The 13,822-nt window shown below is 52.1% G+C and overlaps 1 protein-coding gene across 5 annotated transcripts in view; it reads right to left on the bottom strand.

Annotated features, from left to right (window-relative positions):
* WDR25 (WD repeat domain 25) overlaps positions 1-13,822 on the bottom strand; it is a 131,594-nt gene that overhangs the window by 44,467 nt on the left and 73,305 nt on the right. For all 5 annotated transcript variants that reach the window (XM_006184146.3, XM_032482647.1, XM_014558811.2 and 2 more), the window contains one exon: positions 7,638-7,785. In XM_006184146.3, the coding sequence (XP_006184208.1) occupies positions 7,638-7,785 (148 nt within the window). The remainder of the gene's footprint in view (positions 1-7,637; positions 7,786-13,822) is intronic.

The raw sequence follows: 13,822 nt of genomic DNA, 5'->3' as shown, positions 1-13,822 counted from the left end.
TCTTTTCCTCCTTGAATCAATAACAATACAAATAAACCATAAATCACCATTAAAGCAAAAACATGTGTAAAACAGAAAGCAGAGACTCATGTCCTCCTGACACCAGTATTACTGCCAACCTGCCGTCACCACACGGCTCTGACGCGGCTGCTGGTCCCGCTGGCCAGGCTCCTCCTCAGAGTAGGCCCTCCCCCGGGTGGAGACACGAGCCCCCCCCCCCCGTGGTGACCACCCACGTGGCCAGGCAACGCTGTCTGTCCACCCTAATGCCTACCCTCGGGGACCCTATCGCCACACGGGGCTCCTCTGCCCCTCAGGATGTCTAGCCCCCAGCCCAGGTCCTGGCATGTAATAGGCATTTGAACCAGGTCAGGTGAAACCCAAGTTTGGGTCCCTAAGAAAGAGAAGGGAAGTTCACACCCTCCTCTTCAGGGAGACGGCACCCATCACCTCCAGGCCTGCCTGGGGCTTGCACGTGTCACACCCCAACCCTGTGTGGGAGGGATAACTAACTCGCTTCACAGTGCGGGCAATGGAAGCTCGGAGAGGTGGGGACGGGTCCAGGGCCACGTGAGTCGGTTGTGCTGGGACAGAGGCTGGACCCGTGTGACCCGGAGCCCAGCACTCTGCACCCCACCTCAGCCGCCCACAAGCTCTTCGTGACCTTTCCTTCCTCAGCTCTTCATGCACATCACAGGCTCACGAGCGTGCAGGGGAGACGCTGACAAGGGAGAGCTGCTGCTGTCGACTGGCGGTGACTGAGCCTGTGTTCCCAGGCAGGCGGCATATGACTCATTTCGCTAAAATCAATATTGCTACACTCATCCTCTGGGAAGCATGCAGCCAGCTGTCAATTTAACCATCCTGACTCCAAGTTAACGAGAAGAGGCGCTTCCTCACTTCCAAATCAAACTCTGTGAATCAGAAGCAAGGGCCATCTTGGCACTCTGGGCAGAGTCCTGGGGAGGTCCAGGGGAGAGTCAGGACGGCCCACATCTGCCTGCTCCCCCTGAGTAAGCTACCGGCCTCTGGATGAGACGGTAGTCCTCTCAGACCCGTGCGCTCCCAGTATGTGAAATCAAGAGAACCAAAGCTGCCTTCAGAGATGGCTGTGAGAAGTGGGAATAACGCACGTGCGACAGGAAGCCCCAGACAGAGGGCAGACAGCAGCACAGTGGCCACAGCAGTGACGGAGTTGCTGCACCCATTTCTTTTCTATTAGGTTTGGACATGGCTTTTAATTAACTGGGAAGGACTGAATTTTCCAAAATTAAAAAAAAAAAAAGAGTTCTCGATTCACAAACAGGGTATGTCCCAACGGTGTAACTTTAGTTGGTTTTCTGGGACCCAGAGGTCACCACCGGGACAATGGACATGCTGTGATGGTGGTCAGACTCGGGGCTCAGTCAGCAGAGGCCGTCTGACCTACCAAGGAAGCCAAACTGCAGGGCGACTGCAGTTAAACACACACGGAGACAACGCATCACCACTGTGCAATAACGGTGATGCATGGAAGTGTGCCGCGGATTAAAACACAGCTTTGACTGACCCACAGGCTGGCACAAGGGCTTAGGCAGAAGCAGATGACAAGACAGACACTTGTGAAGGCCTGGAAGGACTTCTTAGGTCCTTCCCAAGGTGGGGATAACAGGGCTGGCAGTGGGCTGTGCTCACGTGGGGTGATATCTGATTTAAGACCCATAACCAGGGTCAGCATCCCACCCCAAAGCTGGGTGGAGAGAGGGAGAGAAAACAAGGTTGAGACTGGAGAGAAACACTCCTCAGAGTGAAAGAGAAGGTGTGGGCGGGAGCAGGGCGGGTGCCCAGGATGAAGAGGGCAAGGCCTTGAGAACAGCCATGTTGAAAAGAGGGCCAGGAAAGGGGCTCCAGTGAAGGAGCAAGCTGAGGAGAGTGGGACCCCTTTCTGTACACGACCGGGAAGAGGCACAGGAGTCTGCGGGTTCACGCTTGCAGCCGTGGAAAGGCGGACCGGGCAAGAGGGCACTGGAGGGGCAGCCGCCCACGACCACCATCAGCTCAGAGCTCACTGGGGCCCGGAGCTCCTCACCACCTCTACGTCCGGATTTAGTGGCAAAAGCCCTAGGACCAAAGAAGCAATTATACAAAATGTGCCCACCAGCAGGAGACCCCTGTCCCAGCCAGCGCTCGCCTTTCTGGTCTCCACGGGCTCATGAAGGACACCTCACCAGGTCCCGCGAGATGTGCTGGGAAACAGTTACGGGGCTCAAAAGCCGAAGGACGGAGAAGCCCAGGCCCCTCTTGCCGGCATCTCCCCCAGGGCCCGTCGCAGGGGCGGCACCACCCTAAGGCTCAGCCCCTCCTGCAGCTGCCTCTCCAAAGCCACGCGAGCCCTTGACACTCCTCTCCAAGCTTTTAATTCGGACGCTTCTCACCCTTCCTATGCCGAGTGTTCTAACATCGTCAGGGCAAACATTTCTCCGGCTGGAGCAGTGGCTGCCGATAGCCCAAGGAGCATCCTTCAGCCAGTCACTTGATCAGGGGGATCAGCCAAGATCTGTCTGGGCGCACCTTCCTCCCAGGGGCCCCGGGTTATCCTCTCCAGGTGGTGAGCCAGCTGCCCGGGCGAGAGCCAAACAGGTTCCCCTGGAGTTGGCTTAAGCCAACCGTCTGCCCACGGCCCAAACCCAGATGCGGGGAGGGCACCCACACCTGCACTTCAACAGCCGAAGCCTCTGCCAGTCACACAGGCTGGAGCTGCTGCTGACTGTGTGGCCTCTCACAAGCCACCAAACACTCCAGGCCTCACTTTCTGGGTCAGTGAAACGGGGATGAAAACGCTCCCCTTACTGGCTAGTGTGGAGGCCAAACATGTAGTCAGCAAAGGGTCTAACGTCTGTTTTTTCACTTCAGCTTGTTACAGGCTGGGCAGTGTGCTGGGGACCAGGGCTACACAGTCCAAGGTCTGCCCACCGTGAGCGCCCAGCCAAGTTATCAAGATGCAAAATCTAGGGAGGCACCAGACAACACTTCTGGGAAAACAAGAGAAATGATCACTTCCGGGTCCAACCCCAGGTGGCCAGTCATGTCCACACACCATGAGCCCCGCTGTAGGGTGCAGGGACCCCTGAGCAGGAGGAACCAGGCAGGGGCTGGAGACAGCCAGGCTGCTGGCAGTGGGGTCTGAGTGAAGAGGACACCCGCCCCAGATGAAGAGCACATGCAGACCCACCACAGAAGGAGGCTGCTCCCCCACTCCAGGCCGTGTTGTCACAGAGACAGGAAAGATGGAGAAGAAGCTGGGAGAATCTTGGAAGGCAGTCTTCCTCTCAGTCTGCCCCCAGATCCACCCACACCTGGGACCAAGAGCCACACTAATAAGCCGGCTCAGGGGATCTTTGGGGCCTTCGGGAAACGAGCCACCAAAGCTGCCCACATGGGGAAATGGCCCAGCAGCTGGGGCCCTCTGGATGCTCTTCCTACCTTCTGAGGGGCCTCGTGGGACAGAGACAGAGGAAGGGAAGGGCAACCTTTGCTGAGTGCCTGCCACGCACTGGGCATTCAGCAAAGCACCTCTGCATACACTATCTCAGCTGGTCCCCTCAGCACCGTTACCCATTTCACAGACATGGAAACGGAGGTGAAGGAACCTTCCCAAGGACATCCAGCTTGGGCAGGTGGAAGAGCCACATTTGCACCCCATCCATGTTCCTCCTATTGCACTGTGCTGCCTCCAGCCTCCAGGACCTGAGACCAGGTGGCACTGCCTGGGTGTCCCAGATGGGCTGGACACACACCAGCAGAGCTGACGGTGCACAGGAAGGAGGACAAGATGCCCTGTCCCCCCAGGGCCCTGGGGGCTCCAGGCCGGGGTGACTGCCTGGGGGGCTGGAATCTGCAGGGAGCCAGCAGCACTTAGAACGGAACAGGCTTAAGCTCTTCGGGGTTCTGAGGAGAATGGCTGACGCAGCGTGCAGGACAGCTGACGCAGAGAGCAGGTGACACTCGGCCCTGGCGGAGCCGACCAGCGTTCCCCGAGGCCACCTCAGTCTAATGCACCAGAGACATTTTGTTAGGAAGATTACAGACTGAAACGAGAGCACCAAAAATAATTAATCTGTGAGCAGATTTTATTTAAGTGTTGATTCATGGCTGCCCTACAAGCCAACGCCTGGCAGAACTATAAATTAACGAGATACAATGTCGCCGGCCTCCATATTTCAGGCCGGGTATTGAAGTTTCAGAATCCACAGATTTTTAAGTGTATTGATTGAGGACACCAGGATAAATGGCCTTGGCGCCAAACTCCCATTAACGACAATGGGCACCGAGTGACTAATTCCCAGAGCGCAGCAGTGAGAACGCCCTGCGCTGCCTTCTCCTGGCACAGAGTTCTAATTAGATTGAAATGAAAAAGCCAAATCACCAAGGGCGGCAAGAGGCAGATCAAGTGAAAAGCGAGATCAGACTCGGTGACAAGAAAGGACGAGAGAAGTCAAATCAGGCCAAGAGCCACAGGGGCTGCACCCAGAGGGCACCCAGCATCACCGGGGCAGGAGGTGGGGTGCAGGGATAGGGTGTGAGACACGTGTGGGGCCTCCCACCCCCACCCCAGCGGCCCCCCATGAACTCATCCCTGCCCAGCAAGGGCCGGCTTCTGCTCTGGCTCCTGCTCTGGTTCATCCACACATATGCTGAGCAGCTGCTCTGAGCCGGCCCCAGCCAGGTGACAGAGGCACAGAGGCCACAGGACAGGCCCCCATCCTCAAGGAGCTCCCGCACTAGCCGGGGGGATGGATACAGAAGCCAACAACCCCCTCAGCTGGAGAGGCCCTGTCCAGGAGCTGGAGGGCTTCCCCAGGGGCAAGGCCAAACCCCTTGATCCTACCCCACCCTATCCAGCACGCTCGCCACTGCAGCCCCAGCACCAGGTCCCAAACACAGTAGATGCTCAGTAAGTAACTGCGGAATAAATGAAAGTGGGCCTTCAATAGGCGGACCAGGCGGGGAGCCCCATTCACAGCAGAGCAATGCAGAGGAGGAGACCTCCCTCACCCTGCCCAGAGGATGGCAAAGCCTGGAGGGCAGGACCACTCCTTCCCCATCCTACCCAACACAGCATGGCTGGAAGAGACCGCTCCAGATCACATCCCCACAGTGAAGTTCTACCTCCAACTGGGCAAGGCTGCCTCACTCCCTCCTGAAGCTCCCGGCACGGCCTCGGGGCACTCCCGACCAGCTACCAGGGAGACCTGCCCAGAGTGCAAATCAAGCTCTGCCTCTGGTGCTCCAAACTCAGAAACAGCCCCCTACTGCCACCTGCTGTGGCAGTCCCCAACTTGTCAGGCAAGAGGACTCTGAATGTCTGAAAATGTCAGAACCCCCACCCCGCCACACACACAATGGCAGTGTCTGTTTAATATCCGTTGATTGAGAAGACAGATCATGACAGAGGGCCACTCGGAATCCATTAATGTCATCAAGTGAACTTGTATTCGATTAACCCAACAGCACCACCAGCACGTGAAAAGCAGCCCTTTTCCACTCGGGCAGGCAGTGCAGGCGCCCGTGGGCACTCAGTGACTCTGGAGTGGGGAGCAGTGCCTGGGGAGTGTGCACCCCACAGGCCAGTATGGCATGAAGCCCAGGCTCCCACTCCTGCATCTGCAGGCTCACCGCCCCCCCCCAGCTCCTTGCCTCCCTACCTCCACACACACCACATGGTTCATGTTCCTGCAACAACTCTGTCCTCATTCTTCTGTCTGCTGAGGACCCATTTCCCTCCCCCTCAACCATGTCCCCTCCACCCTGATTCTCTGTCCTCCTAATTCCTGTCTTAGCGTGGGTTCCACTTCCTCCAGGAAGTCTTCCTTGATCTTCCAGGCCAGATGTTCTTTGCAGTTCCTGTATCTCACTCCATCATGGTAACCTGGCACTCCCTCTGCACTTCTGTCTCCCCAGCAGTTGTGAGATTCTCCAGGGTGGATCCTGGGACTTGTTCACTGCTGTGTCCCCAATACTGAGCACCGCTAATTGGACACACAGGCAACAAAGTGTAAGGCTCAGGCAGCAGGCTGTGCATCCTGGCTCTGCCGCTTCCTGGTTGTGCCTCTGGGCCAGTGTGTGACAAGAGAATTCTGGGGGCACCAGTCTCGAGGGGTGGGCAGGGCCTCAATGAGATGCCGTACATAAGGCTGCAGAAGAAGGCCTTACACACAGTAGGTGCTTGGTGACAGTACCTGCTGCTGTCATCACCCACCCAGTCATCACCATCACCAAATGGCACCAAAATCCCTGAGTCTTGGCTCCCTCTTGGCCCATGGGACTCAGAAAGACCACAGTTAGGGAAGCACTTTGTTGCAAAGAAAAACACAGTACACTCAGCCTTGTGGAAAGGGCATGGGATTTGCAGCTGCACATGCATGGCTCCAAATCCCCGCCTGCCTTGCACCACTGGGAGGCCCTGAGCAACGTAGTTGAGCCTCAGTCTCCTGATCTGTGAAATGGGGAGAATAATACCGGCAGGGTTGACAAGTCATCTGTAGAGCCTGGGCTGACAGGACCATCAGCCTTGTCACCACCACTACTGACAGCACGCAGGGCTCAGTCAGAGGAGCTGTAAGGCCGCCCCTCAGCAGTCCAGAGAAGAGGAGGGCACTTGAGGTGAGAAACAAACTCCACAGTTACCCCAAGCTCCCGCTGCATTCCCTCCCTGCAACTCCTCCGAGCTGCAGGGAGGAGCTAGGCGGTCGGACCCCAGAGTCCTTATCCCCTGCTTGTTGGGCCCCAGGAGAGGCACAGACCCCAGCACCACCACTACTGGGCCAGGAGGGCAGGGGCTGCCCCAGGGACAGGCGTGGACTCGCCTCCCTGTCCTGACCCTGGCAGTGGCACCCAGCAAAAAAGTGACCCAGGAGGAGCACTGGGGCACTGGGAGCAGCTGGCCTGGGGGTCAGGGGCGAGGCTGAGCCACAGCCCCGCACTCTCCAGCTCTGTCCTCCCCCGAGAGCCACAGACAGGACCCCACTCAGGGGCTGCGGCTGGATCCGTGCTAATGCAGCCTGTTGCAGAGGAACACTCAGTAATGCAAAGTTCCTTCCACTGACTGCTCTCTCCTCGCCCTGCTTGTCAAGAGCCCCCTCAGGATTTAGCCAGCGTGAATCCATCTCACCCAAATGCCTTTTCAGTGTGGGCATGAAAGCAGAACTCGTTTGCAGACTTTCCTTATGAGCTGGAATCATTCCTTACAGCCTTTCAGGGATAATGAATTGACAGGAATTCTAAACCGATTCCAACCAAAGGACACTGTGATAAAGCTAAATCTATTTCAGTACAGATTGCATGTCAGAAGTTGATTAAAAAGCCACCTGTTTATCCAGCCCCACAGCTTGGGGCTGAGACAACCTTGGGGCTCTGTCCTCCGGGCGGGTTGGCAGAGGCCCACTGCGTACCCTCTGTGGAGACTCTTGGTTCCAGGCAAACAGCCTGGAAACACACTCGCCCAGCGTGAGCCTTCCCTGATCCCATCTCCCCTGCCCTGAAACCGCCTGCAGCTCGTGGTTGTGGACCCGCCCCAGAGAAGCTTCCCCAGTGAGAAAGTTAACTCGACTGTGAGCTCTGAGGAGGGGGTCTCGAGGTAACAAGACAGAGACACATACCTGTTTCAAGGTCTGTGAGGTGCACGGCAAAGTCGAAACCACCGCTGAGGATGCGCTGGCCGCAGGGGGACCACCGGGCAGCGCGCACGGCCTCGCCATGCAGGGAGTAGGTCTGCAAGCAGCTCCCAGAGTCCACGGCGTTCCACACCTATGAGGCAAACACAGTGCCAGACGTCGTGAACAGGGCCCTGATCTAGGGGGCTCAGCTCAGTCCCACGGTGGAACTAGATTCCCAATATTTTACCATCAAGATAATATCTAGATGCTACAAGTTTCCTTGTAGAAATGTAAGGGCTTGGGACTGGCGAGTCGAGGGGGAGACTTTCCCATAATTTTTTCTGGGGTCCAGGGCCCACAAGAAGACAGCGTGTCCTGAGCTCGGCCGCTGACCCCCCCAGCCCTCCACACCGCTTCGCACCTGCTCACCACCAGGAAGTCCTGCTCTGTCCATGGTTCTAGCCCAGTCTCGCCCGTGCCTCTGACATCTGTCTTCTGGGACAGAATTTCTGAGCCCTGTAGTGGACACTGCACCAGGTCAGGTTACCTGCACGGGTCCTGTTATAAGACTAAGATCCAAAAAGAGCCTGCCACACCTGTGTCTGCAACCAGGTAAAGAGCAGAAGTCTGCCGTGGTGGGGGCAAGCTATCCTTTTTGCTGGGAAAGAAGGTCCTGTACCTCGTTCCCACCCTGGGGAGTGAGGTTTGTGGGAGAAAGCCCAGTCTGCACCTAATGACCTCTGAAATATGCTTTTAAGCCCTCAGGTGTAGAACTGTACACGCCAAGAGCCAGGGCCCCTCGCATGAGAGGGCTGCATTCAGCTTTGCACCAGCTCGCCCAGGAAACTCCGCCGACCACCATGCGCTCCAGGGGAAAGGCAGGAGTGCGGGCAGCCTGACAGGGCTGGCCTAGGGCCGGGCATGAGTAGGCGCTCAGCAGAGTTAGCATCCTCCCCTCGTGTCACCACAGGAAGAAGGGGATGCTCTCACGGACCACCCAAGGAAAGAAGCACAAAAGGCTCCTGCAGCGCCTCCCACGTGATGCGGCTGCTTGCCGGTCATGTGACTTGGCTGAGTGGCTTGGCCTTTCTAGGCCTCAGTCTCCTCCTCCATAAAATGGGGAGAAGAGCCTGGTCCCAAGGGCAGCAGTGAGGAATGAGTGAGGACCAGGCATGCGGCACCGGCACCGGCACCGTGGCTCGTGCACAGCAAGAGCTGCAGTGCTGGTGGATGTGCTTCTTGAGGCTTGTCGTGCACGCGTTCAAACAGCAGGACGCCCTGACCCTCTCACATTTCCTTAATAAGAGTAAACCCAAAGTGTAACCATGCGTATCTACAAACCAGGTCCCAGAGATGACCTTCCCTTTCAAGATGAGGCAATTCAGCCACATCCCGAAGGTTCTCAAAATGCAAAGGATCACAGCTCTGAAAGCACATTTCCTGAGCATATGAAAATGCCTACGCTTAAGAAAACAAGAAGTCAACAGCAGCCTTCAAAGGATGTTAAGAGAGCTCAGCTCTTTTCTTCCTTATTAGGGGTCAACAGCTGGAGTCTCAAAATGAAAAACCAAGAAATAGCAGCATCTGCGTTAGAAACATGGACAGAAGTAACGGAAGGAAGAGCCAGAAGACTTCACGGTGGAGCGGGAACTCATGGCAGAAAGGCAGAGTGCGGGGAGCTGCTGTTTTATTCAAAGCTGTGTACAGGTATGACTTTAATAGAAAAACAAACCAAAATTAATTAACTAGATCTACAGGACTAACATGGCTAAACAGTAAAAAGATGACGTCGAGTACATAAGACAAGCTGCATATATGTATACAAGCTGCTACCTAAGTTTTAAAACCACGTGAAACACGACCTCACATCGGTTAGAATGGCTTCTACCCAAAAAAAAAAAAAAAAAAAGATAACAAATGTTGGCAACGATGTGGAGAAATCAGAGCCTTTATACATTGTTGGTAGGAATGGAAAACAGTCCAGCCATTATGGAAAACAGCATAGCAATACCTCAAAAAATTAAACATAGAAGTATAATATGACCCAGCAATTCCACTTGTGTGTATATATACTTTAAAGAGTGAGAACCATGGTCTCAAACAGATATTTGTACACCAATGTTCGAAGCTGCATTATTCACAATAGCCAAAGGTGGAAGCAACGCAAGTGTCCATCGATGGATAAATGGATAAACAAAATGGGAGAAGACAGAAAAACAGACAGACACACACAATGCAATATTATTGTTTGAAAAAGAAGTGAAGTTCTGACACATCCTACCACATGGATAAACCTTGAAGACATCACGCTAAGTGAAATAAGCCAGTCACAAAAAGACAAAACGTGTATAATTCCATATATAATGGTTCCTAGAGTAGTTAAAATCATAGAGGTAGAAAGTAGAATCGTGGTTACCAGGGACTGGAAGGGGGTGGAATGGGACTTGTTTAACAGGGACAGAGTTTCAGTTTTCCAAGAGATGGATGGCGGTGATGGTTGCACAATGTGAATGTGCTTAATGCCACTAACCATACACTTAAAAATGGCTAAAGCAGTAAATCTTACATGTATGTCAATACAATTTTAAAAATACACATGAGGCAAAACTCTATCATGTTTATTTGCACACTGGTAGCAAGACTCTAAAAATATGCATGGAGGTGGTGGTCACTCCTGGGAATGGAGGGAGAGGGGCAGGGTTTGGGGAGGGGAGCTGTGAACACTATACCGTATTTCCCCTAAAGAGAGGCAAAGCGAGGGTGAGAGAATGAATATGCTCTGAAGGAAATATGCCCAAGTGTTTCCATCTATTGAACGCATCCATGTATTCATTTATTCAACAAACATTTCCTGAGTACCTGCTATCAGTCAGGCATTGTTCAGCAGTAAACAACTAAGACAAAAACCCCTGCCTTCAAAGAGTTTACCTTCTAGTAGGGGAGACAGAGCCTAAATAAGATAAAAAAGTAGAATCTAACCAATACATACGGTAGTGATAAAGACTGAAGTTCTAAAAAGTGAGCAGGAATGAAGCCGTAAGGTCCGGAGAAGGGCTGACATGGTGGACAGGAAAGACCTCTTCAGAGAAGGAGGCTTAGAAGGTAGACCTAAGAGGGTGAGGAGGGAAGCTATACAGAAATCAGGGGAAGAAGCTTCCAGGCAGGATCAGGGCCACTCTGGCTGCTGTGCGGGGAGGAGAGTGAAGGGCAAGGGAGATTCAGGGAGATGGTGAGGAGCCTCTGTGAGCATATAGAGGAGAGGAGATGGTTTGGACCAGGTGGAGTATGCATAGAGAGGTGGCCACGCTTGGAAGGTAGAACCAAGATTTCCCTGGGTTGGAGGTGGGATAGGACGGTGAGAAAGTCCAGGACCACTCCCTAGGTTTTGGCCCAAGCACCAGGAGGAAAGGAGGTGGGGGTGTGTCAGATGATGGGGGTGGGGGACAAGTTTGAGGGCAAGAAGACCAGGAGCTCAGTTTTGAAGGACAGAGAGCAGGTAGCTGGGTGTAGGAGTGTGGTGTCCAGAAAAAAGGTCTAGCATGGAGGCGGGGCTTTGGAAGTCATTGCAATTGATGGCCTTTCAGTCACAAGCTGGATGAGATCTCCGAGGGGATAGACATAGACAGAGCAGAGAGGAGCCCCGTTGTTCACGGATCGGAGAGAGGGAGGAGGCTAAGGAGAAACCTTAGCCTTAGAAAAGGAGTCTGGGAAGAAGAGGCCAATAAGGAGGGAGAAATAACAGAAGGCTGTCCTGGAAGCCAAGAGAAGAGGCTGGTCAGAGGGGTCAAAGCTGCTGATGGGTCGACTGGGTGAGAATTGGGACCAGACCCCTGGGTTTTACAATCTGAGCAGCCAGTACACAAGTGTATGTCACATTACATTCTGTACTTTTGATTATGTTTAAAATATATCATAATTTAAATATGTTAATGAAGAGGGAGAGGAGAAGGGAAAAAGGAAGAGAGAGAAGGAGGGAGGGAGGAGGAGAGGGAAGAGGAGGTGGGTAGAGGAGAGAAGAAAAGAAAGCAAGGGGGATGGGGAGGAAGGAGAGGAGGGAAAGGAAGGAAGGGCAGAGGGAGAGGAAAGAAGGGGGAGGAGAAGGAATAAGAAGACGGGAAGGAAGGATGGATCGGAACCCTAATCAAGAAAGAAGAAAATGTTAAAAAGAGAAGAAAGAAAAAGACCTTGAACTCTGTGGCACTAAGACCAAAAGCAACAACCAGAGAAGTCCAAATTCTTGATCAGAGGGCCTCCTGAATCAGCCCTGGAAACGTGTTTAAGGAAATCCATCAATCTGTAAATTGTCTGATAGCTCTCCTCTGAAGTGAAAAATGCGTACTTGGCTCTCCTGGTTGATATATACTCAATGATAGCGTCAGGATCAATGCAGACCAGTCAGCCACTTCTCAAAGTACCTGGGGTGAAGCAGGGAAGAATCTTTGCTAATCGCTCTCCCTAATTGAATTTAATGTTCACTGTCAGGTTTTAAAGATTAATTCCCAAACACCGCGGCAGCCTGAATTGTGTACCTTTTTTCAATTAAGTAATTAGAGATCCCCAATCTGCCTTCACGGAATTAGGGAGTTAAGTCTTCTGTCAAATGTGCTAAGATGATTTGATGTATTAACTGGAGACATTCTGTGTGTCCAACAAAAGTCAGATTTAGAAAGAGCATGACAAGGAAAATGTGCGTCACTCGCTTGCTCATCCCACGTTTCCTGTGGTTTCCATGTCCTGGTTCCTGAGACATTGCCTCACCAGGAGTTGCTCACAGTCTCTCAAGACCTATTGCTTTAGCCACAGGTCACCGTCCTTCCTACCGACCTGCTGCCTTTTGTTTTTGATTATAAAACAAATACAATCTCCTCACAAAATATTCAAGTTCTACAGAAGTGCAAAAAGCAAAATCCCATAGGAATCAACAACAGGGCTGTTTCTCTGCTTACACTGGAAAGAAGTGTGCTCTGCAAAAATATTATCACAAAAAACAGAGAAACACAAAAAAAGAGAATAAGAGTTAGCCATAATCTCACCACCTGGAGATAACAGCTGTCAGACATCCGAGTCAATGTTCGCCTCCCATTTGGCCCCGTCCTGCCAGCGCCTGCCTCACGGACCCTTCCTAGTTCAGCCCAAGCTGCTGGCCACCTCCCCCCCACAACCCAGCAGCCTCTACTGCCCCAGGACATCATTCTGGAGACCACTGTCAGGCTTGCACGGCTAAACCCAAGCCTGTGCAGCCAGTGCCCAAGCCTTCCTCAGGCCATTTGCCTGCAAAAGCTTTGGGAATCCTTCGGGATGTGTGTGTTCAAGGGCTGGTATTGCACTGAATCCACTGAACAACATGGAGAGATGTCTTAACAATATTGAGTCTTCTGATGCATGAACAGGATCTCTCTCTCTTTTTATTTAGGTCTTCTTTAATTTCTCTAAGCAGTAGTTTATAGCTTTTTAATAAAGAAATCTTACACATCTGCCAAATTTATCCCTAGTTATTTCATGTTTTCATGATACTGTAAATGGTATTGTTAAATTTTAATTTCAGGTTCTTCATTTCTAGTACATAGAAATACAATTAATTTTTGTAGATTGACCTTGAATTCTGCAAAGTTACTGAACAATTAGTTCTAGATTTTTTTTTTTTTTTTGCAGATTCAGTAGAATTTTCTACATAGACAATCGTGTTGTCTGTGAATAAAAACACTTCACTTTCTCCATTCCAGTCCATATATTTTAGTGCTTTTTCTTGCTTTATTGCACTAGAATCTCCAGAACAATGCTGAACAGACGTAGCGAGAGTGAAAAACCCTGCCTTGTTCCTGACCTTACGAAGAAGGCAGTCACGCTAGAGCTAACGTTCTCATAAATGCCCCTTAGCAGTTCAAGGAAACTTCTATTTCTAGTTTGCTGAAACTTTTTAATCAGGAATGAATGCTGGATATTGTCAAAACTTCTTCCTGTATCTCTTGAGATGATCGTCATATGGTTCTTCTTTTATAATTCATTAATACTCTGAATTACATTGATTTTTTTTTCAAATATTAAGCTAAACTTGCATCCCGGGGACAGATCCTACTTGGTCATGATATAAACAAAGTCGGAATGATTTGGTAAATTTCACTTTACATTTTTGCATCTATCTTCACGAGGTATTGATCTACCACTTTCTTCTCTTATAACTTCTTGTT

Source organism: Camelus ferus, chromosome 6 (genome assembly GCF_009834535.1).
Source record: "Camelus ferus isolate YT-003-E chromosome 6, BCGSAC_Cfer_1.0, whole genome shotgun sequence".
NCBI lineage: Eukaryota > Metazoa > Chordata > Mammalia > Artiodactyla > Camelidae > Camelus > Camelus ferus.
This window is presented reverse-complemented; position numbering and strand designations above follow the sequence as displayed.